Source organism: Anser anser (genome assembly GCF_964211835.1).
Source record: "Anser anser genome assembly, chromosome: 2".
Lineage (NCBI taxonomy): Eukaryota > Metazoa > Chordata > Aves > Anseriformes > Anatidae > Anser > Anser anser.
This window is the reverse complement of record NC_139721.1, coordinates 131,744,392-131,769,524: the sequence shown is the minus strand read 5'-3', so window position 1 is coordinate 131,769,524 and position 25,133 is coordinate 131,744,392. Positions and strand designations below refer to the sequence as shown.

Here is a 25,133-nt window from a genome sequence, read left to right as displayed (position 1 = left end):
GGAATCTCATCAAATTCACCAGGGGGAAATGCAAAGTCCTGCCCCTAGGGAGGGATAACCCCATAAAACAGCACATGCTGCAGGCTGGTTTGAATGCAGATTTGCAGAGAAGGACCTTGCAAGTTGAACAGGAGTCAACGTGTCCTCACAGCAAAGAAGGAGCTGCATGGGCTACATGGGCTACATTAGGCAGAGCATCTCCATCAGGTCAAGGGTGGTGAATCTTCCCTGCTGCTCAGCACCAGAGAGGCCACATCTGGAGCACTGTGTCCAGTTCTAGGCTCACCAGCACAAGATAGACACAAATTTACTGGAATGAGTACAGCTTAGGGATACAAAGATGGTTAACGGACTGGAGCATGTCACATAGGAGGAGAGACTGGGAATGCTGGGACTCTTCAGCCTGAAGAAAAAAAGGCTCAAAGGGATCTAAGTGTGGAAATATATGATGGATGGGAATGAAGAAGGGGGAGTCAGACTCTTTTCAGTAGTGACCACTGAAAGGATAAGAGACAAGGGGCACAAATTTAAAAATCAAAACAAGCAAAAACCCACCACCAATGAAACAGAAAACTCAATCTGAACACAATAAAACACTTCTTTACTGTGAAGGTCATCCAACACTGGAACAAGCTGTGAAGTCTCCATCCTTGGAGACACTCAAAACCCAACTGGAGATGGCCTTTGGCAGCACACTGTAGCTGATCTGTTCACACAGGGAGGTTAGGCTAGGTGACCAAAAGAGGTCCCTCCCACCTGAACGACTCTGTGATTCTGAGACTTGGCACTGCAGAAAGATCACTCCTAATAGGCATTCGTTCCAGGCCATCAACGTGAAGGTATTTACCAGAATATGGAGCAGAACTGAGGGCAAAAAGCCAGTACACAATACACTGAACCTTATTATACTTCCTAAGATGTATCACTCTCAGCTGTATCGTACATCTCAGTGCACTAGTGAAATCACCACATGCATATCCTCAACGTTCTCTGAACAGACATCTTGCAGTTTTTGCCCCTCTTTTAATTTTTGAACACTGTTTTCATACTGATGTTAACTGCCATTTCGTATCACACACAGTCCTGCCTGTTTAAGTTGGGGCCTACCTGTTTTTTAAACGTGGTATTTGCAGTGCAAATCTGGCTATCAGTGGAGATGTTGTGCATCACTGAACAATCATCCTTTGGTAATCTCATCCTATAGTACCACACAAAGATGTTAATGTTATTAGTTTAACATTAGTTTATTTTTTAAATATTGGTTTATTGTTTAAATATTAGTTTAATTACCCAATTAGCTTTGTTGTCTGCAATCATGTAAGCATTCCATATTCCCAATAACAGTGTTTCAGATACTGCTGGGGTGGAGCTATGAACACCAAAGGTTTTGGAACTATCAGCTTTCACTGCAAGTTGATTTTCTACACAAAAATGAAATGTTAGCCTTCCTGAAATAGTTGTTGGTAGTGTGCTTAACCTGCGCCCAGTAATAGTCTGTAAGGTATTTGCATACAATAGTGCAGCACTAACTTAACATTCCAGATGTTCAATCTTGTTCTGGCTAGATTTTAAACCAGTTATATCACTGTAACAGTTTTTCAATTGATCACACATTGCTGCAAGAGTGGAATCAAGCCCATGGCCTCACGTTTACTTCTACAACTTGACGCATTTTAGAACTCTGAGCTGTGCTCTCCAAACGATGGCACATGTAATGTTCAACCTCAGTGGTGAAGTTAATGCAGATATTGATATACGTCTGGTATAGCCTTGCCCATGGAGTGCAGTCCCCACCATGACGAGGTTTTGCTATACTTTCAACGTGATACACTAAAACAAAGTTTAGAAGGCTTTTATTGAGAAGTTGTTTAGCAAATGCTTGATAGATCAGATTGTTCACAGATGAGGCTTATAAATGCTCATTAAAATAAAAAAGGCATCAATCACTTGGTGTGTATATATTGTGAGGTAGGTATTTAAAATTAAAAGAAAAGCATATTATGTCTGAGCATTAGAATCAAAAACAGACACTATAAAACTATACATAATTGCTACATTATACTACTTGGCTTTAACTTTCAATGCTTACTGTGATAAAATGTGCTTTTTTGTTAAGTATATTTCCATCACCTTCAACTATAAAAAAATATCCATTTAATAACCAAAATACTACTTAGCAATTATAATGCCTATTGTTTCCACATTCTTGTAATCTTCAGTCTATCAAAATAAATTGCCGTGAAAAAACAATCAGGCGACAATGTCTGTCCCTGCCATGGGAAGATCTTTATCTACACACAATTTTTAAATGAATTGATCTTTGTGAAGCACTTCCCATCGCAGTTTGTTTTTTACTCAACTTCAGGCACACGATACCTTTACTACCTGCAGGGTTGCCCTCCCTGTAACTGCACTGGTGAGCACAACCACAGATACCCAGCAGACAACATGGGTCGGTGTAGGCTGCATGTCCCAGTGTACAAAAATCTGAGCAGTGCTAACACAGAGCCACCAGCTCTGTTTTGAATCACACTACTCTTGGGTACCCTGCAGAATGGCTCCAATTACCACATGGATTCAGTGGAGAGGGCTTACTGCACTTTGGGAAACATCAGGAAGTATTTCTAATTATCAATATATGAGCAATATTACCTGTTCAGGCCAGCCTGCTCAGGATTTAGCACTGCTGATATTTTCTTTTGGGACATGAACAAAATAACATCTGGAGATCTGTAACAAATCTCTCCCCCCAACCCTTTTAAAAATGATTGTCTGACTTGATGATTCACTGTTGTAATTTTTCTAGTAACTGGCAACTTTCTGTTGCCAATTATTTAAATATCAAAATAATATATTTGCCTGAAGCAATGAAAAGCAATAAAAATAAGAGCTGGCAGTTATTACTTACATTAAAAAACTTGATCCAAAGAGTTCATCCAATTAGCAAAAGATGAATTACCTAAAAGGTACACTATGCAAAGTGTTTAATACTGTTTTCATTTACAGTATGTTTTGCATTCCAGTCCAAAAAAGAGTAGCAAGAGTGAGAATGATCCATTTCTCAAATCCTTCCATCTGGCACAGCATCTCTTGGAAGAGCCACAGAACAACTGTTAAAGCACCAAATGCTGTCGAGGGAGAGAGACTACATCTGTGAGGGGCATGGAGGGTAAAAGAACAACCAGATGGGGGGCTTACTGGACTGGAAGATGTCTTCTCCCAAGAGCAGCCTCCAGGCTAGCAGGATCCAAGCTTTTTAGGTTTCACTTAACTAAACAGCACCCATTCCAGACCCCCTCTGCTCAGTATCGGTAGCCCAGAGGCATAGCAGTTCAGTGGGAACTTCTGTTAGGGATAGGAGAGAAAAGGAAATGAGGATTATTTAGAGTGAATAATACAGGCAACAGGTAGTTCCACTGCTGAATGGAGCAATGAGAAGGGACTGTTTGCTTACAAGAGGGATGCTGCTGCTGCAGGTGAAGGTAAGGAAAAGACGTGTGCTGAAATGAGGAAAGGATAGGGGAATGTTCCTTGGCAAGGAAGAAAGGGTGGCAGCTGTTGTAGGAAGAGGTGAGAGTTGCCTGCTACTTTTCAGTGTGGGACAACCCATGAGTGTATGAAGCCCATGAATAGGAAGGCTTGAGTTAATATTTTAACAGGAAAATAATAGCTCCTGGGGTTTGATGAAGTCAGACTTCTTCACCAAGTTTGTCAGCACAATAGGAGCAGATCAACAGAATGATACAGTTGCTTCTGATGACCTTCAAATTACACAGTACATGTTTTGGGGATTATAATTCAGACTACTTCAAATCTGAGCCCCAGATCATGCATTCTTACTACAGCAGTTCAAAGGAAAGCTATGCCATAAAACTCTGATTTGCGGACAGCATATATTTCAGCTGGATATTCCGGGAAGCACTACATCATCCTTTTGTCTGTCACATATGATAACGTTAAGAAGCAGGGGCAGTGACATGCATCTCCCTTATAAGCCTCATATATGGAGTCAAGCCTTATTTCTGTTTCTCTTCCTATTTCTGCCCTGCATCATTCTGTCCTTGCTTGCACCAAGTGCCACCGTACTGCTTTCAGGGATCACAGTCTCTATGCACCACTATTTCGCCAGTGGCCAATATGGAAGGAAATGTGGCCTTACTTCTCCAGCCACAGTAGTAACTCCATGAGGATACCCCAGAGGGACTGACTTCAGACCTCTTAGAGGCATATCAGGCTGAGGAGGCAGATATAGTACATGCATCCCTCAGCCAGTATCAGGAGAACAATTAGAGGTATCAGTTAAGCATGAAGGACTAAAGAATAATTTGCAAAGAGTTAAGGGCAGGCGGTTAACAGCAGTATGGAAGATCATGGCTCTGCATTCCATGTCCAGCACTGCAGAGTGTCAGATGAGCAAGTCTTCTGTTGGTGAATGAACAGAGTACATGCTGGAGGCCTTGGCAGTGGTGTGCCCAACTCTCTAGAGCTTTGGTATTCCACTAGCATAGAAAATTTGACAGATAGAAAATCTGATATAAAACTTACACCAAAGCTCTGCAGACCTAACTCTTAAAAGTGCTAAAGGACATCAGTTCTTAATAGCCCTTGAGACTATGAAAAATATGGCACCAAAAAAGCAGAATTTTCTGATATTTAAATGAAGACCAATATTAAAAAGCAAAACAAAACAAAAACAGAGAAGGGAAAAGGAAAGCACAACCATATGAATGTTGAAGACTGGTATCTGTTTCACTTCAATAAAATGTTCTAAACAAGTTCAATTTTGCTGTAAAACTGGTAGGAATCTTGGTTTAAGAAAAAAAGAAAAAAGAAAAAAAAACACAAAACAAAACAAACATTGCATACTTCATTAGTTTACAGACTACGGAAAGAAAGACGGATTCCTGAGATATGAGAGTGCCTCTTCTGCTCATATGTACTGTGCATTTCATCATTAAATTCAAATTTTCAAAGAATGGTAAAAAATGATTCAGGAAGACAATGTTAATTTGTTGTGCAAACCCAGGTAAAGAAATCCAATGTAGCTTTTAAAATACATTAACTCAAATTTCCAGGTAAATAGCTGAAATATTAATAACAAGTTATAAGTATTTCTAATATTCAATTATTTTGAGTGTGTACACAGTTTCCTACTAAAAAGCATAGCACAAGCTATATAACAACTCATAATTCTAAATATGAATTCTCATATAAAAGAGAAGCCTAAATATATACATTTGTAAAATATCTATGTATGAATATGCATAAAGTCTGAGTTCATTAGCAAATGACACTATTAGGGACTTACAGAATCCTCTATTTAATTCCATTTTTAATTGCATTATTGTTATTAAAATGGAGTAATGACAATAGAAGCATAAAGCCATAAATACTGTAAGTATACATCCTCTATATGTGGCATATCCTTTTCTTACATGAAGTAATATGATCTGATCAAGTCTTGAAACTGGAGGCTTTCACAATACACGTGAAACCTGCAGTGAAATTTATATGTGAGGGATAGTGATCACTAGCATTGAACTACAGCTAAAACTATGAGGTTTTATTAGTCTACAAGTTACAAGCAGAACATCTTGGCACTATATTCCATATGCAACAGTACATCTTATTCCACAATGGTTTCACTTGGTATACTAATATTAAAAATTATAAAAGCCAAAAATAGGCAAAATACTATTAACATACTTAACATTTGTCAAGTACGCTAATACACAATAATGCAAATACCAACTGATTATTTGGGGAAGACCTGCAGCACCCTGGGCTGCTCCCTCTGTTCTGTTCAAGTGTGGAAGTGGCCTACATTTATATTTTGCCAGCCTAAAGCAGCAGTGAATAACTAACAAGCATTTCCAAGACCTGTTCTGGTGTATCATAGTATAAAACAAGAATTTTGCAGTAAAAAAGCCTAGGAAATATCATACAGAATTGTTAAGAGAGAAGCTGCTGCTTCTTGTACTTTTTAGCAAACCTACATATTTTATTGCACTTTAGTTTTAGTTGCACCTTCATAACATTGCATTAAAATGTTGTTACCATTAATAATGAACTCTCTACTGTCTTTAAAGTTAAGAGCTTTACTTTGCTGATCTAAATTTTTACAGCATTATCAACCGGTTTACAAGCACAGCAAGTTTTTCCTTTTGAATAGTATATACCAGCATCACTGCGGAACTCAGTTAATTGACACTGAATTATTTTCCCTCAACATCTCAGATAATAATTAGGTCTCCACTGAACATCTTCATCAGTCATTGAGAAACACTTTTTAACATGCATACTCTGAAATATTATGAGCAGTCTGGCACAGTCATTTTCATAACTGAGTAGCTGTTAGGAATTCATTTTCTTAAATAGAAGCATAAAGCTGGATGAAATCTCCATGGTCCTCTAGTCCAAACTCTTGCTGCTGAAAGAAAGGTAATGACAACAATCTCTGTCATTCACAAACTGATGAAACATTTAAAATATTAATTGAATTTCTTCCTTTCACCTTCCAATTGGCAGAATGTTTCAGAATATCAAGCCTGTCATTGTAAGAGTGAAAATGAAACCACAGGTTTGTTCAGTACCTGTTACACTTACTTTTTGGTATAGCACTGAATTTAGAAACTTTAAGCAGTTCTTTTCCCTCATTTACCCATACTTTTATTTTCAAAAGTCATTATTTTTGCTCTTAGCCTTTGTTTTTTCTTTGTTAAATGAATCAAACTCCTTAAAACAGGCTGTACCATAGCATAGCTTTGCCATAGCTATCCACAGATAATCTTGCTGAAATATTGAAGTACACTTACTATGGTAATATGTATCTTAACCCTAACTAAACACACTGTTCCTCCCAGCCAGACACAAAGACAAACCCTGCACTCTTCTAAATTCCAGGCTCCTACTCAGTCTAGTTTAAACTCAGCTTTCAATATAATTAACCAGAAATCACGTATTTTATATGCCGTAGAATCATAGAATATCCAGGTTGGAAGGGACCCATAAGGACCACCCAAAAAAGATTAAAAAAGAAAAAAAATCAGATCGTGTGTCTGAGAGCGCTGTCCAAAAGCTTCTTGAACTCCAGCAGCTCGGTGCTGTGACACTGCCCTGGGGAACCTGTCCCAGTGCCCGACCACCCCCTGGGTGCAGAACCTTTCCCTAACCCCCAGCCTGACCCTCCCCTGTCCCAGCTCCATGCCGTCCCCTCGGGTCCTGTCGCTGTCCCCAGAGAGCAGAGCTCAGCGCCTGCCCCTCCGCTCCCCTCGTGAGGGAGCTGCAGGCCGCCATGAGGCCTCCCCTCAGCCTGCTCTGCTCTGGGCTGAACAAACCAAGGGACTTCAGACACTCCTCATATGTCTTCCCCTCTAGACTCTTTACCATCTTTGTTGCCCTTCTTTGGACACTCTCTAACAGTTTTATATCTTTCTTATACTGAGGTGCCCAAAACTGCACACAGCACTTGAGGCGAGGTCGCACCAGCACAGAGCAGAGCAGGACAATCCCTTCCCTTGACTGGCTAGCAATGCTGTGCTTGATGCACCCCAGGGTACAGTTGGTCCTGCTGGCTGCCAGGGCACACTGCTGACTCATGCTCAGCTTGCTGTCGACCAAAACCCCCCAGATCCCTTTCTCCAGGGCTGCCCTCCAGCATCTCTTCCCATAGTCTGTACGTATGAGCAGGGTTGCCCCTTTTCAGGTGCAGAATCTGGCACTTGCTCTTGTTGAACTTCATATTGTTGGTGATTGCCCGGCTCCCTAATTTGTCCAAATCTCTCTGCAAGGCCTCACCACTCTTGACAGAGTCAAAAGCTACACCCAATTTGGTATCATCTGCGAACTTGCTCAAAAAACTCTCATACATACTTAAATAAATAAATAAATAGAAAATCTGAAACAGTAGAATTACTCTGCATGCCACAGAATAGAATATATTTTTAAATAAGTGTTTTCTTTAGAGATTGGTTGTGGAATAGCAAAAGGATAGAAGTCTTCCAACTAATACAATGTTTAAAAACAAACAAAAAACCACAAACGTAGTCAGCCTAAAAGTTCACCATGAGCTAGAACCTTTCCTGTGTTTCAAGCTTTAGAAGAAGAATTCCCCACTACTTCTTTCTTTCAAATCTGATCATGTGCGTTCACTCCTCCCAAATCTTCTCACAAAAGATGACAGAGACTGAGATCTGTATCTCCAGATCTGGCCAGACACAGTGTTCCCCCACACAGAGCACAGCATCAGTGGTCCTGTCATCAATCACAAATGCAGAGAAAGGAATATAAATACTTTCTAAACCTGGTAGCTTGTTGATACTTGAAAAGAGATAAATCACTCTACAAGTATCTCATAAATATCATTGACTTACAATGAAAGCATTAATAATTCCAATAGTATATATAAAAAGCTACATAGAAAGCTATTTACCTATCCCAGGGTATGGGTAGGAAAATCTAGTAGAATGAACAGTTAAAGCCTTTGAGAGGGATTAAATTAGTAGACAGGCAAAATAAAAGCTATAAAACACTGTTGGAGAAAAATGCAGAATCACACTAAGATCTTATGAACTAAAGCTGTGAATCCATATGCATTCCACTCCTGCAGATACTTGCCTTGGGCTACTATATTTCTGAAAGAGTGTGTCTGTGTAGAGATTTACAAATTCACTTGAGTTTCAAAAACTGCTATTCATCATTTTATCTTGTTTTCAATGAGGACAGTCAAAAAAAGAAAAAAAGGGGTAGGGGGGTTCAGCTGAAGCCACTAATATTTGCTGACTTGATACTAATGTTGATTCCAGGGTGGGGAAAAGACTAGAAATTAAGGATCACAGGAGGCAAATTTCACAAGAATTTTAAAGAGAAAACATTTCTTTTTTCTGACTTTTATAACTCCTTTCTGCTACATGAATTTTTAATAGAGCTGTTTCTGGCTATTTGGTAATACTTAAAATATCGCATCCTATAACTATTTGATTATACTAAAAATGTTGCATCCTAGTTTATTCTCTACTGAAAGATGCCAATAATCTCCAGCTAGTGGGAAAGATAGCATAACTACAACATAATCCACATCACTGATACTTCTATTTATATCTGCCAGTTTGAGCGAAAAAGAATAGTTTTGCATTTGCTCCCACTTTACCCTTCAATATGTCATGAAGAACAGTCACTCTTAACAATAATAAAATATTTCACCCATCTAGGAAATAACCGTAGTTGAAAAGTGAGATGCTTGATCCATTTAAAAAATAATAACAACACACCATGTTTCCTTGCTATAGTATGCACTTCTAGCTCCTGGTAGGCCTTGAATGTGCCTGCATGCACGAGCATGCGTAGGAATGTCTTGTTTCAAAATAAACATTAGGAACTTGGGTAATAAATATGTAATTATCATCTGGATAATATCAGATGCCTAAAATCCTACTGCCTCTGAGTATAATTATAGTAATAAAAATATTGCTGACTGATGAAGAAATGTACTATTTATGCTGCAGGGATTGCAAATCAACACTTTTTTTATACTCAGCCAGTTAAAAAAATTCAATCTTCATTATAAAACTTCACTGTTACATAAAACAATTCACCTCTGAACTGCAGTGATTAATGCTTCAGACTTTCTTCTTCCTGTCTTACCTCTTTACTACACCTTATGCTATTGTCATGATAATAAATTCATCAATTCAAGATAATACTTGATCTTTCCTGGATAAAACATGTTTATATAAAATGCATGTTCGTTGTTCTAAATCACATCTTTAAAATATACTTTGTATGTAGTAAAAAATTCTCTCAGTAGATTAGAGCAAATATTTCTAAACACGTCTACAAAGCACAGCCCTCAAAAACCTCCTATCTTATTTTAAAACCACATCTTTAATCTTATTTTGCTCACTATATACCTGGAGTGAATATTAAAAAGAAGGCCTATTTTACAATTGCCGAGTGGGGATACATCATCTGAACTGCAAATTTAAATTTAAATGCTTTAGATCTTTCAGAAAGATTAAAAATATGACTAGTGTTTTCAGCTATATTTATGAAGTACTTCTTGACAGAGTTTCCGAATTCTCTCAGTAGGGGTAGAAGTGCCCTCTCACATTCAGAGATTATGTGGATATTACAATATCTGTCCTATTCTAAATGCAAAAGCTGTGGGCAGTAGTCTACATTTAATTGAGCCATCTCATGATTAATTTTACATTAGATCACTTTTCAAGAAAATAGGGATGAAATATAGTTTGCTATATGAAATTTCTATTTAAAAATCCAAATACTTCACCCAAGTGTCAGAACTCCAATAATTAAGGCTCCCTTGTGGACCCTATTTGAGGTGCCTTCTGCATAAAGTGGCTGAATACCATATGATGACTCACTTTTTCACCCCACAGGACCCATTGGGAACAGCACTGACTAATTGGACTGCTTGTCTAGTACTGCATGCCACTAGGGCTTGTAAAATGATTGTGGACCCCATGATCCCCACCTGTGCCAGACCCATAAACAGTAAAGTTCATTGCTGCTGTTCTGCTCCCACACTTATGTCGTGGTATCTCTTAAAACATTCAGTCTTGCCTTGCCTTTATTCTCCCCCCTTCCAATTAAAATATCTGTTTCTCTCTTATCCTCCCTTCTTGACACCAGATGTGCAAGCTCAGGTGGATTGTGAGCACAGGAAAATCATTCTGCCTCCTCTCAACTATTTACACAATGTACAACAACACCAAATGGGTGGAATAAGCTGAAATTGTGTTCCCTGGAATATATATTAAAAAAAAAATAGCCTGGGTGGGGTCTGTTTAAAGTCTGTGTGGAAGTGACAGCCACAGGGAAAGCTGGAAACTAGGATCAGGTAAGCATGACCAGTGCACAGGAATGTCTGAAAACCTGGGGGCTGTAGTTTTCATTAGCATCAACAGTGTATGTACAAAAGAATGCTTATATAGCTTCATCATTTGGATAAACCTGGACTAATGTCTACAGGAAAAGATGTCCCTGATATCACCTGGCTTGTAATCCCCCTGCCAGGATGCAGTTTACCTTCAATATATATATATATTTTTAAAAAGTGTGGGGAAATAATTTAAAATAAAATTTACTGCATTTATTCTATCTTCCAGTCCCCCTTCCAGCTCATGGCTCAGACTGGAGGGCATGGACTCTGTTAAGGAGCCCTACAAAAGGACAGAAGCTAGGAAGCTGGGGTACTTCAGAGTGGCTGCAAAAGAGGCAGTGCTAATCTACACACAAGAAAGAACACTTAATGAATGTAAAACTGGGATTTTGTTCACTTTCCATAAAACACAATGTTAGGGCAGGTTACAAGCATTTGCTAAGTCAGTGAACAAACCACACAGCTGAAAACAGGCTGTATATATTGCAAATCTACTTCCATCTGCTATGAGAACTATGTAAATAAAAACATTTGTTTCTTCACTGGAGAACTATCTTTATGTATAGCTTGAATAACTTCCAAAAGCGATAGTTAATTAATCCGTTGTGGTCAGTTACAATTTTAACAAGTTTCTGCTGGGATCCTCAAAGGTTTACTCAGGAGACAAAATATCTTCACAGTCTCAGAACTTTCCTGCTTAACTTCCTATAAAAAACAACAACAAAAAACAGAAATGGCCACGCTGGTCCCTCTAACATCCTGCAGTGAACCATAGCTAAGAAAGCAAGCATATAGAGTAAGTACTACCATCAGTAGCAAAATCATTAAGGTTCAGTTAAAATGTCTGTTGAGAATGAGGCAGCTGGGCTGGAATTCAAAGCATAGCTCTCTAAACAACAAGGCACCAAAGCAAGTCACTAAAAGGCCAAAGACAGGGTAGGACTTAAACGTTTCTCCTCAAAACTTATCAGGTAATCAATTCCATTTTGAAATTCATGACTGAAGCTGAGTATCTTTTGCATCTGGGTGTCCTACAATTTTCTCCTTTTTTTTTTTTTTTTAATATATATATACTCTTTTTGTCAAGAAGAATCCCTTGGCTTCAACTTTGGTGAGGAAAATGCAAATTCAAGTCTGAGTTAGAAGAGAGAATTGAGTTCACATCTTCTAAGGTTGTAGTTAATTGTCTAAGTTCTTTGTTCAGCTAGAAAGCAGTTTTAGAATACATACTGTCAAGTCCATTTAAACTTTCGGTCTCCTGTTTCACACAGTTTTTGGAACATACCTGCCACTGTTGGTAGAGATTGTCAAATTAACCAGAGCCATGACAATCACATAATACCGCATACAATTTCCTGTACGTAGGGCATTCCTGATCACAGGTCTAACAGCATTCATTTTCAGTTAGACTACAGATAACCAAAAAGATTACTTTGAAAAAAGTAGTTTCAAATTTTACAGAGAGAGAGAGAGAATGCTAGGAAAAATAATGTTTTCCCAAGTCACGTCTAAATTCATTATTGAGTTAAACTAACAAGAAGTTATTAGTAGCAAGGCATTTATTTCTTTAAGCTTGAGGCTGTATCTCAACAGTGTCACCAAGAGGTGTCCAACAGTGTAGTTAAGGACATCCATAATGCAGTCCTAATTACCTCTTTTCCAATTACCCACTTAACAGATAATGTAAATACTCATTCACACCTATAGACCTGCACTTTAAAAAGAGGTGGTTATTCTGACCTAAGGGAGTTTTTCCTAATCTTATCCAACAAAACCATTCTACATTTAATTGAGACTTTTGGTCAGTTTTACATGTATCTTCTACTCAGCTTTGGTACCAAATAAAGTTGAATCCCAGAGATGACAAACTTGGACTGAACACAAGTGTAAGGATATCGACTTGCTTACTGTGCACTCTAAAGCTTGCAGAAACAATAAACATGCTGCTACCAATGATAAAATCATAGTAACAAAAAGAGCATATTGGACCAACATCATACGACTGTACTAGCCAAAACTAATTAACACCAAAGTACTCAGCGATAAAGCTCATGCTGTAAATTAGCACTCTCTGAGCTATTTTGCCCAACGTTCCTACCCTGGGTGAATCTGATCTTTCATATCCGTAATTATGCTGGCAAGTACTATCTTAAACACAGCTACTCTGCTTCTGGAAAACAATTCTTACTTGCAGCTCTTACATACCTGCACCATGTGGGTTACCCCTTTTGATTGTTACACCTGCGGTCACACCACTTTGATGGCTTCACCAGTGCTACTACAATTGTTTAGGAAAAAACTATTTTAACATAAATGTCATCTTCATTTTTTTCTGTGAAGAGAAAGCTGTCTTATGTCTGCTGTGTTGTGATGGACTTTGACCTGAAGCAAGAGTGAACATCGTTTCCAAAAGGCAACATGAAGGAAGACCTTGAATTATAAAATAAGACGTAATTGAACATTAGTGCGATTCAGACAAACAACCAGAGGGGAAAAAAGGGTTGCTTTTTAATAATAACCCTGAACATTTCTGCATGTCTCTGTATTTGAAAAGATATCGCTCATGTCCCACTTAACCAGGAATATGTAGGCGATAATTAGGCCTGAGCCAGTGAGCCTCCAAGCGGTTCCTCTTAACTCTGGAATATTAATTAGTACAAAATATATGGACTTGCTGAATAGAAGGGGAGAATGGCCTAGTTCATAACAGAAAGAATTAGATGAGTAAAAATATGCAGAGTTAATTACACAAAATGTCTTTGCCAAAGAAAGAAAATAAGAAATAGACGGTTATACAAAGCAAATATATAGTTCAGACAAGCCGTTACCAAGTCACCTATTCAAGATGGGCAAGAGTACTAAAACCAACACAGAAGGAAGGCAAAGACAATGTTCACTTAAAAGAATAATCTTAGTAGTAGAGTGGAAGAGGCTGGATGATCAATTACATTTTTCTTACTCTAATTTCTAAGGTTCTGTGTATGTTAGCCACTGATTTTGTTCAAATCCATCTCTTTTAGAATACTTTCAAGCTCTCACAGACAGCAATAAGAGAGTAATAAGGAGTTGTCGGCCATGAAATCATACCCTCTCTTCACTACATGCACAAGCCCTGTTAACAACAGAAGTATCACTACACCTGACAGAACTAGTGCCTAGATAAAGCAGGCACACCTTTGCTATTTTTGTTTCTCACACAACATGTGAAAAGCTCCATTAGAATAATTAGGAACTTCTGGCAGCTACTTTCCTATGTCAATGAATTTTACCCACACTCTCCTTCCTGGGATGAACTATTTCAGCAAAGAGATTATATTGTTTGGGAAAATGGGTTTATTCAAGTGACAGAAAGTCATGTGTTTTTTTCCAATTTGTCTTCAAAGGTGGGATGACAAGATATCTGGAAGCAAAAAATTGACTGGTCAGAGATAGAATTAAGGAAAGTGAGAAAATATATCTGAGTACACCAGACCAGTTGTTCAATAATCTCCACAAAAATAAATAAATAAATAAATAAAATTTTACATTTGTTGGATGATTCTAGGTAGTGAAATGCACTGTTCTCAATTGTCAGGTTAAAAAAAAAAGACATAAACATGAAATAATCTAAGATTTCAATAAAACCTTAAAAAGCTAAGAAGCTGTGCTTATATACAACTATAATTGTATTTTTTTTCCAAATATCATATCTTTTGAAAAATTCATGCAAAAATTGCAAAACTATTGTGATGTTTGCCTTCTCTTCCTGTAACGCACCAATTAAGAGTTACTACCATGCTAATCAGCAAAACCTGACACCAACAGGATTAATAAATGCATGATTAGCTGTTATTTAGTAGCATGGGTAACTACTTAAAATTGGTTTTGGAGTAAATTTTAGTAAGTTGAACTCTGACATAAAACCAAACCTGTTTACTGGAACTCCAGAAGTCCCCAAAGAGCAATGTAAATCATTCCAAAGCAGTTTGAAGGTTTATAAACAAATCTGATTAATCACCTCTCCAAAAAAATTAGAAACAAGAAACAGAGAATAAATTTTCCATTATTCCATAAAAATAGTAATTCTGTGCTATTTCTTCTAGAAATATCCCAGTTAAAATTATTTTCACAGGAAGACTATAGAGGGCACAGGATTAGCACTGCCAGTTGTCCACTACTGAGCTATTGAGTCCATCTCTTTTAGGAACAGACCAGTTTCAAGCTCTTAGACAGTAATAAGGAGCTGCTGACAAAAGAAATCATACCAGCATAACTTTTAAATAAGGACTTGGTGTGGCCTTATGAGAAGGGACTTAAAATTTACTCTTGAGATGCGTTGTTATCACGAGCCATGTCAAGGCATACTACCTTTATAATGCCTGAGTCAGATATGCAAGGCACTGACAAAGTTCTCCCTTAATCTAGGCATGTAATTTGTACCAAGCAGAGTTTATTGATCAGAAGTAACTTTCCATCAGTAAACTCTTCATAACAATTTAACATATTTTGTTTTACTGTTCTAAAGCAATTTTAAATCTGTTGAATATTTATTCTCAGTTCAATACGAAGGAACCATCACTTAGTCTAGACTGCAACCTTCTGAGCATATCCATTAGTTACAAAGCGATGATTTTCACTGAAACTTGAACTCTGCTCCCTAAAAGTAAGGAGCTTTTGAACTGCACACCTATCACAGTATCAGAGTAATTACAACCAATCTACTTATTTTATGCACACAGGGGAAGGCATGGTTTCTATCAGACCAAACCCTCCCTGCCAGAGATGAAGCATGGAAACTTGAAAGTGACCCACAGCCTCCCACAGAGACTGACCTAAAACCATGCACTGTTTAGAGCTGCATTTAATCCAGGCTCTCCTGTGGGATCAAACAGCTAAGTACAAATTTACCAGAATATACATAGAGCATTAAGAATCTGCCTTATCTAAATTTGTGTTCTTTAAAATGTGCACATGATAAAGTATCATCTAGTACACTCAACTTCTCCTAAAACTGTGCTTGCAAGGAAGTGTAACAAAGCAAACAAGCAGTTTGGGAGAAGACGTGCAACAAAATCCTTTCCTAAACCATCTTCCCTCCTAGGCTTCTATTCCATAGTGGGATTCTAACAATAATAAGAAACTTTCCTGATGGATGATGTAATGCTCACCGATCTAAGAAATGATTAAATAATGTTCTCACCATAAAATATTTTATCTAGGAGAAATACAGTATGATAGGCTTACATAATTTTAAAATAGTTTGAATTTAAACTTTTCAGTGGAAACTGTTTCCATTCAATTTTTCAGATAATTAGACCATACCATCTACTGTCAAACAGGTTTTGAAATAGCAAAATCATCAAGGTTTATTTGCAGTTGTATGCATTTATCTGAATGTCAATATTTCAATCTCATTGAATGTGATTATTTTAGACCCTAATCATTGCAGTATGCCAGCTACTTTTCAAGAATTAACAAAAGAGTTAAATTCCTGCCTAATACAGACATCTGGAGCGTTTTATGGATGGTTTTAAAAATTCAATAAATAAATACAAACTCTGAAATATCATACATTTGCTTCAGTTTTACTTTTGCCCAAAAATGACAGCCTACTCTGTATCTATTTTTAGAAACAGATTCAGGATTCTTCACCTCTGCTCTGGGTTACTGTATCATGTTTTGCCCAGCCATCCCATATCTTACATAACAATATGTTAAACCTCCAAAAGTTAAGTCACTATGCAACATATATATCTGGTAGTGGAAGAGGGAAAAGCCTTCCATTAAAATTTCTTATCAGCAGAATAAGAAAAATGTGCACAAGAACAGGAGCTTCCCGCACCCTGACAGGGTGGTCCTTAAAAGAAATAATTCACCTTATACAGAAGGAACTAGCATCTCCTTTCCTTCCAACAGCAGAATCAAAAGAGGGAGGATGGTTACTCAAAACCTCAGGGGAAAAAGGCAAACGCTGTCCCTTTTGACAAGAGCAATAATTTTAACTCATGAACTCCATGAGCTTGTAATGACAGTCATGCCGTAATTTCACAGACTAATCTTTGTGCTTCAAACATTGCAAGCACAAAGCATGCTTTGAGGACAAAAATCAAAAACTGAACTATGGCACTAGTAGTATCTGACCTACCTCTGAAGCCTCATTTTGTATAATGAAAAATCTCACACTACAGAAAGAAACTTTTAAGATTGCACAGCTTGGGGAACGAGTGGACATAAAAGTTTTAGTGCAGTCAGGCTCAAAAAGTGTACCTCATTTTACTGCTGTCTTTTATGTAGAGATCACATTATTTTTACCTCTCAGATGTTTTGCTAAAAATTTTGCCTAAACAGCTTAACACCTGGACTGATAAATGTAAGCGCTGAACACTGGAATTAACTACACAAGTCAGAAATACTTAAACACATATCTCTGTTGGAATGGAAAAACCGAGTCAGTGAAAAAGCTGAAAGCAGAGGCTCTGCCAAAAATGAGCATTCACACTGCTGCCAGTACCACACAGGTTGAATCAAACCCAAATGTAAACAGTCCTATTTTTTAAAAGATTCTACTTGGTGGAAACTTCAGAGATCAAAACAGTTATAAATCAAGGGGATTTTATTTAGCACATTGTGAATGTCTCTGACTCTCAATAGAAAGTATCACTTCTCTGAAATGGTGGGAAATTACACTGTAAGGTTTGGAATATAATTAAAATATTATTTAGAAGGATGAATAAAAATTGGCTTCGGAAAATAACAGCTCAAAGAATGTTTTAAAGTCAAACATAATTAGCTCAGACTGCAGATGCTTGAAATTATATGTAACTGTGACATTTTCTAACTTTTTTTAATTCATGCATACGATAGGAAAACTTTCAGAAAACATTTCATGACAACATTCAGACAAAAATCAATACCCATGGATATTCTCTATGATCTAAACGTCTTTCTCTGAATGACAGTTATTTTTAATGAAATACAACAATACCTCATTCTACCTTTGTTAACCCTACCAAAATTCTTGCACTTCCATGTCTTAAGAGAATTTTCAGAGTAGAGTTTAATCTAACTTCAAACGCTATGCATCTCAGACTGTCTTGAGATATGAACATATCTTCAGACCCAGATGTTCCAAAACCGATATAGATGAAAGCCAGAAATGTTTAGAGACTTCATATTAGTGAGATGAAGATGCCGCAAGATTTGCTTCTGTTATCTCTAAATGTTGAAAAGTAAATAGCTCTCAGCAACCAGAAGCCAGCAGCAGAACGCACTCAGATTGTTTTGGCCCTTATCCTCGGTGAAGAGAAACAACACGTATTTATTGGCTGTAAGCAAATTCGTTTGCTTGTCTCTTGGTGGCTGGCTGGTTTGGATGCTACAGCAAGATCTGTGAGCTTCTTGGTGTGTGTGGATAAGCAACGCCGAAGGAGCAAGGGCATATTTGCACCTTTGAACACAGTAAATGAACAGACAACACAAGGCAAATAGCTAAATGAGAAATCATAACTGAAAAGGGCATATGAGTATGCTAAGAGCCATTCATAAACATCAGGGGAGCTTCCATGAGAATTTTCCTTTGTCCTTTCTCTACAAAGACAGAGATATGCAGGAGATGAAAGTAATACTCATGTAGCAAAGAGAAACAAATACAGATCCAGAAAGATGGTCAGCATGCAGGAAGTATGTGGCGCTAGAAAACTGAGAAGGTGAGATTCGGCTAGGGCATGAGGCTGAAGAAAGCCTGTCCAGACAAGACAAAATTTGCAGATACCTGCTGAAAAACAACTCCAGGGTGACAGGCCAGAAGAGGAGCCAGATGATGCTGAGACAGTGTGATAAATACAGAGCAAAGAAAGAAAGAAAAAAGGTAATGGAAGGCAGAACTGAAGGACAGGTTTCCTGACCCAATAAGTAGAAATGAAATGGGCCAAAATATAAGAAATCTTGCTACAGGAACCAGGTAATGCAGCTAGACCTATAAGAAGAGTGAAGATCTGGACTTCTGAAAGAGCCAGGATTAAAAGCCAAGAAAGAGTACGGCAATACCGCAGACAGAGGGAGAAAGAAGAAATTAAAGAGTGGCAGGGAGGGAGATGAGAGAGCAAGACAGTGAAATCAACAAAAGAATCATAGAATGGCTTAGGTTGGAAGGGACCTTAAAGATCATCCAGTTCCAACCCCCAGCAGAAGAAACCATATTTTGTGTTGTATTTTGAATGTAGAAAACAATCATCACAGAATGTCTCAAAGCTAAGGAAATGAGCCTAGATTACAAAAACTCACTGTAAAATGACAAAGGGACAGAAAATAAAAACACATAATGAAAGCGTCCTTAAAAAGTTAAAAAGAATGTAAATGAGCAGCTACAAGAATTAAATCCTCACAGGCGATGTGGAAGCTACTGTGGGTAACGATATTGAAAGCACAAGCCAGTGCTGGGGTCATGGGGGAGAGTGGAAGGCTTGAGGGAGGGCAGCAAGAGGGTGGTACACTGAAACAGCAGGATAACGGAGGTTGTAAGAACAAGAAGGCATCTTTCAAAAAGCTGCAAACATGCCCAAATGGAGGAAATAGAATCATAAATTAAGGCATAATAAATACAAAAATACAGTAAAAAAAAATAAATAAATAAGGAACTGCTAGCAAAAAGAATCAAAACCAACAATAATATTTTTCCTAAGACACATCAAAAGAAGGAAGTCTGCCAGGTTGTAGGACCAACTGATGTTAAATGTGTACAGTAAAGGCTCAGAAAAGATGCAGCTATTGAAGAGGAAATTAATTTGCTGAATCGGTGTGGGGAAATTTACATGATGGATCTCCTCCTTGTTAATGACCAATCAAAGAACCTGTAAACCTGCAGTTACTATGGAAGAGGTATGGAAGAAATTAAAGGGAGGAACGTAGCAAATCCTCAGGACTATACGATATTCACCCAGCAGTCCTGAATCTCAGCTCCTAATGGGGGTGCATAATCTCTAGTTCAACAATTGCCTTAGTAGTCACAACTGGATGACAGCAATCACCGAATCACAGAATCATTTACGTTGGAAAAGATCTCTAAGATCCAACCTTTAACCTAGCACTGCCAAGTCCACTACATCTACAGGTTTTTTGAAGACCTCCAGGGATGGTGACTCAACTACTTTGCTGGGCAGCCTGTTCCAATACTTCACAACCCTTTCAGTGAAGAAATTTCCCCTTGTATTTTTCCCGCTATAGCCTCCTTTAAGGTAATTGAAGACTGTGATAAAGTCTCCCCTGAGCCTCCTTTTCTTCAGACTACACAACCGCAGTTCCCTCAGCCGCTCCTCACAGGACTCTGCTCTGGACATGCTCCAGGGCCTCGATGTCCTTCTTGTACTGAGGGGCCCAAAGTGGAACACAGTGCTTGAGGTGCAGCCTCACCAGAGCTGAGTACAGAAGGACGATCGCCTCCCTGCTCCTGCTGGCTACACTATTCCTGATACAAGCCAGGATGCTGTTGGCCTTCTTGGCCACCTGGGCACACTGCTGACTCACAGTCAATCATCATTCAATTTAAACCAAGAAAAGTCTGGATGGATTTATTACTCTACAAAATACTAAGTCTTTAGCCTATATCAGGCAATGTAACAAAAAATGAAATAGTGGATAGTAATGGTGGACATCAGATTAACGATGATGGTAGAATCAATGAATCTTTCTTTTGTACAGGGAACTTTCCAAGCGGGAACTTGTTGGAACTATTTGAAAGTGTGGGTGGACTGCTGATGCCAGAAATTCACTGGGATTTTCAAGACTTTCAACAAAATTCCTTTCCAAATATTTTTTAAGAAAACTGAGGTGTCACGATATAAGACAGAATTCCTGACATGAATTCTGACTTGCTGAAAACACAGAAAGAGAGGGCAGAAGTAAATGGTGAGTTCTCAGACCAGCATTCAGACAGATCAGGTGGGATCTGTTACAGAACCTACGCTGTTCAACATATCCATAAACGAACTGGAAGAAATGAGTAAGCAATAATATGAGTTTGCTAATGACACAAAGTTTATTAGGGTATAACTGACAAATGAAATGTAGAAAGACCATTATAAACTGAGTAACTAGGCAGTAAAAATGACAAATGAATTTTAATATAGACAAACGTAAAACACTGCATGTGTAATTCACATATAAAATGATGTGATCTCAGCAGACTGTTACTACTTGGAAACAAGACATTGGGATTAGGACACTATTTTGTGAAGAACCATCTCTCTCTCTTTTCCAGTCCATGTAGCTGTTTGTTACAGGATGCAGTGGATGCTAACAGTCTACATGGGCTTCAGGACCCTAGAGAAGACCATGAAGAATCAATCTATTAAAGGCTAGTAATTCCACAGAAAACAGCTCTGGCTCAGGAAGTACTTAAATTAACAATAACTGAGTAGGGGGAGAGAATTAGGGGTGTCATGTATGCTTGCCCTGATCTGATTCTTTCCTAGGCATTTCCTTATAAATGTTGTTAGACACACGATAATGGCCTAATAAATGTTTGATGCATTATAACCATGTTAGGTGATATACTGTAGCATAAATCAGCCCACCCGACAAAGAAATGTAAACTCGGGGTATATCAGGGCAGATACTTCCAAATGAGACAGGTAAGTGGTATGTTTGTACACATCTCGAGAAGGCTCAAATGCACAACAGAACTTCTAGGACAGACAAACTATGACACAAAGGGAGGATGGAAGGGCTTCAGTTCTTCATCCTATACAATAATTCTGAGAAGGATATGACTGCACTATGAATGCAGCAGGGAAATACACAAAATCATCCTTCAGTAAGAATACGGGATGTAGAAAAGCCTAACTCTCTTTGGATAAGCACTTGATTAGTTAATGGAATGAACACAAAACTAGGCAGCGTGGGACTCAGCTCGGTGTGAAAAACTCCCTTCCAACTGTTTTCTTACTGCTCTAGCTTTAGTGGCGTTTTTGAATGTAATAAAGGTTATGTGAGTGTTGTTAGCTTAACTAAAAGAAGTAATCTTAACTAGCTGCAGAAATAAGAAAGTGAAAAGCTCTAGCTCATCCTACTACATAAGAATTCATTGCTTTTCCTTCATTCAAAGAAACATTCCACTGCACACAAGAAACACAGCTCTACTATAAGAAAGTAAATCACGGCTGGATAATTTAAATTTCCTATCACTCAGTCTCAAAAAGAGCAGCAGTTTCATTTGAAGACAATAGAAAATAGGTGGTGGGAAAGGTCTAAAGAGTAGCACAAGCAAGTTCAGAATTTTCTACTGTTTTTATCAGTTATGATGACAAAATAATTTTTATTTAAAATAACTGTGGAAGTTACTGGTTTTCTGATACTTTCATTCCAACATATCAGTATGTTTTATTTCCATCTTCCCAAATAATATTAAAAATTTTATTGAGACCTAAGGGCTGTGCACAGGTTGGGGAGTAAAATGCATTTTTCATTCTTGACATTACAGGGCTTTTGCCATCAAGTGTAGTATCACATTATTTTTATACACTTCAGTATCTGGTACGTTCCATAATGGATGACTTTCATATGATCACTCCAATTTAAGCAACAAATATGATTTGAGGCTTAGTAACACAAATACATATAGAAACCTTAAGTGCTGCTTCCAACCCTTGTAAAGAAACACACACAAGTCAGCCTGGGGCTGACTTTATTTCTACTTGTAATTAGAGGGAGAGGATGAAAGTGGAAATTAACACTGAAATGTAGACTTGATAGCCAATGCCTCCACTGCACAAATTTTAAGAGCTATCATACTTTGAAGACTGCAGCAAATGCAACAGAATGACTTCAGTTACCAGCAATGTACAGCATGATGTGGATTTCTTTTTGTGTTTAAATGGATGTAGAACTTCAAAAGCTTTCCTGGTCAAACATAGTAATAAAAACAGTTATGCTATGAACTGTGTTGTGAATTAACCCTGGAAAACAGCTAGGCACCACATAGTCACTCACTCACTCCCACCCAGGACCCATCTCTGTGCGACAGGGAAAGAGGAGAGGACGAGTAACAGCAAGAAAAGTTGTTGGTTGAGATAAAAAAATGTTTAAAAAGCAAAGAAGAAGTTGAAGAAAAAAGAAAGAAAACAAAAGAAGTGATGCAAAGGCAATCACTCACCACCTCCCATGGGTAAATGCCCAGCCAGTTCCCAAGAGAAAGATGGCTAACCTCCCTAAACTCCCTTCTCTCCCTTTTTATTGCTGAGCATAGCATTATATGGCATGCAATATCTCTTTGGTTAGCTGGGGTCAGCTGTCCTGGCCGTGTCCCCTCCCAGAATCTTCCCCCCAGCTAACTTGCTGGCAGGACAGTGTGAGAAACAGAAAAGGCCTTGACACTGTGCAAACACTGTTCAGCAATAGCTAAAACATGGGTGTATTATCAACATTGTTTTGGTCACAAATCTAAAACACAGCACTCTGTGAGTTGCTATGAAGAAACTTAACTCCATCCCAGCCAGACCCATTACAATGAGGAAGTTATATGGTAGAGGGGAGAATTTTACAAGGCACAGTAAAAAATTAAAATTAAAGCACAACTGATAGCTGTCATTGGATACAAGTAAATGAAACGAGTGAAAATTACAGATATTTCTCTGTAGAAACCCAAAGTTCCATAAATATGTTACACGTCTTTGCCTGTACAAACATAAAATACATTAAATACAAATAAAAGATAAATACAAAACCTGTAAGGAACACTTCTTTCCGAGAAGACCACTCTACAGTAAAATATTGAAACAGTATTAACATTACTAGCAAAGCTAGCATTAATTCTATAAAATCCTTTTTTCAGAGTAATTTTATACTTCAGCTAGAAAAACAAACTCTGCATTGAAATAATAAGGTCTCTGGGGAGACCTCGTAGCAGTGTTCTTATACCTAAAGGGGGCTTTACAAGAAAGATGGGGAGGGACCCTTTACCAGGGTGTAAGAGAAAGCCATTACAAGGGTTAACAGTATTAAACTAAAAGAGGGGAGATTTAAATTAGAAGTTTGGAGGAAATTCTTCACTCAGAGGGTGGTGAGGCACTGGAACAGGTTGCCCAGAGAAGCTGTAGATGCCCCATCCCTGGAGGTGTTCAAAGCCAGGCTGGATAGGGCTTTGGGCAACCTGGTCTGGTGGGAGGTGGCCTTGCCCACAGCAGGAAGGTTGGAACAGGGTGATCTTTAAGGTCCCTTCCAGCCCAAGCCATTCTATTATACATTTTTTCATTCTATTAGAGAAAAAAAAAAAAAGTTATCTGAGAAATTTCTGCCTTTTCCTTAGAAAAGTATGCCAAGGTACAAAAGATCATTAGGAAACTATCAAAGCATGAGGCAGGTAACATTTTCAAAATGCCTCTTAAGCATACCCAATGATTTTGATAAGCTTCTTTTTTGTTGCTGTTTTATGTATTGAGAGCTAAAGCCAGAAAAAACACATACCCTCATTGCTACAGGTTAGTATTTTGGGTACCTGCTAAATGATGCCTTTTGGGGATAGCATGTAAGCAAGGTGAGAGGACTAATTTTTGATGCTCCTGGTCTGATGCCCAGCTTACTCAGACTTTAAGCATTGCTTTAAGCCAAGAATTGCAGTACTAACAATCCAAAAGTGAAACTGTCCATAAACAAATACAATGGACTTCACAGGTTTTTATTAGGCAAGTTAGCAATGGAAAAAATAAGTTAAAAGCAGTTTGTTTGCAAACAAAATTTTATGTCAATATCCTTTCATTCTAAATGTTTATGTTTCCAGTAAGAGATAGCAGGTCAACATCAAAGCTTTCATAATAGGGAAAAAATGTCAGAGTAACTAATAACAGATTGGAAGATCAAACTCAGATTTGATATTCATAATAATATTTGTTTTGCAAACGGTTCCAATTCAATGTTTATTCTCTATCACATTGAAGTATCTAGCGTAATTAAAACATACACACTTTTCAAACTTGTTATTTTCCTTCCCTCTAGAGAACTTGGCATTTCACCTTACAAACCCATTTGTCCCCCAAAATTTTACTCCATGCTATCAAACTATTTTAGAGCAATATTATTTTATAAAATTGAAATATCCACAAAGAGAAACAATCACAAGCCATTATTGACTAACATTGACAGAATGCCTTAACTGGGCTATGAAAGCAAGGAAGTTTAAAGACAATTTTATGAACACAAGTCTTTTAGGATAAGTCTAAGTGTGTGCTAGGTCTGGCTGGGATGGAGTTAGCTTTCCCTGCAA

General features: G+C 38.0%; 1 protein-coding gene across 4 annotated transcripts in view; it reads right to left on the bottom strand.

Annotated features, from left to right (window-relative positions):
- CRPPA (CDP-L-ribitol pyrophosphorylase A) overlaps positions 1–25,133 on the bottom strand; it is a gene marked incomplete at its 5' end in the record, with an annotated part of 126,773 nt that overhangs the window by 24,340 nt on the left and 77,300 nt on the right. Inside the window, one exon of one of the 4 annotated variants that reach the window (XM_083822870.1) lies at positions 3,199–3,345. The exons of 1 other annotated variant lie outside the window; for it this stretch is intronic. In XM_083822870.1, the coding sequence (XP_083678996.1) occupies positions 3,268–3,345 (78 nt within the window). In that variant the 3' untranslated portion in view covers positions 3,199–3,267. 2 more of the 4 variants (XM_083822868.1, XM_083822865.1) reach the window with 2 other exon arrangements.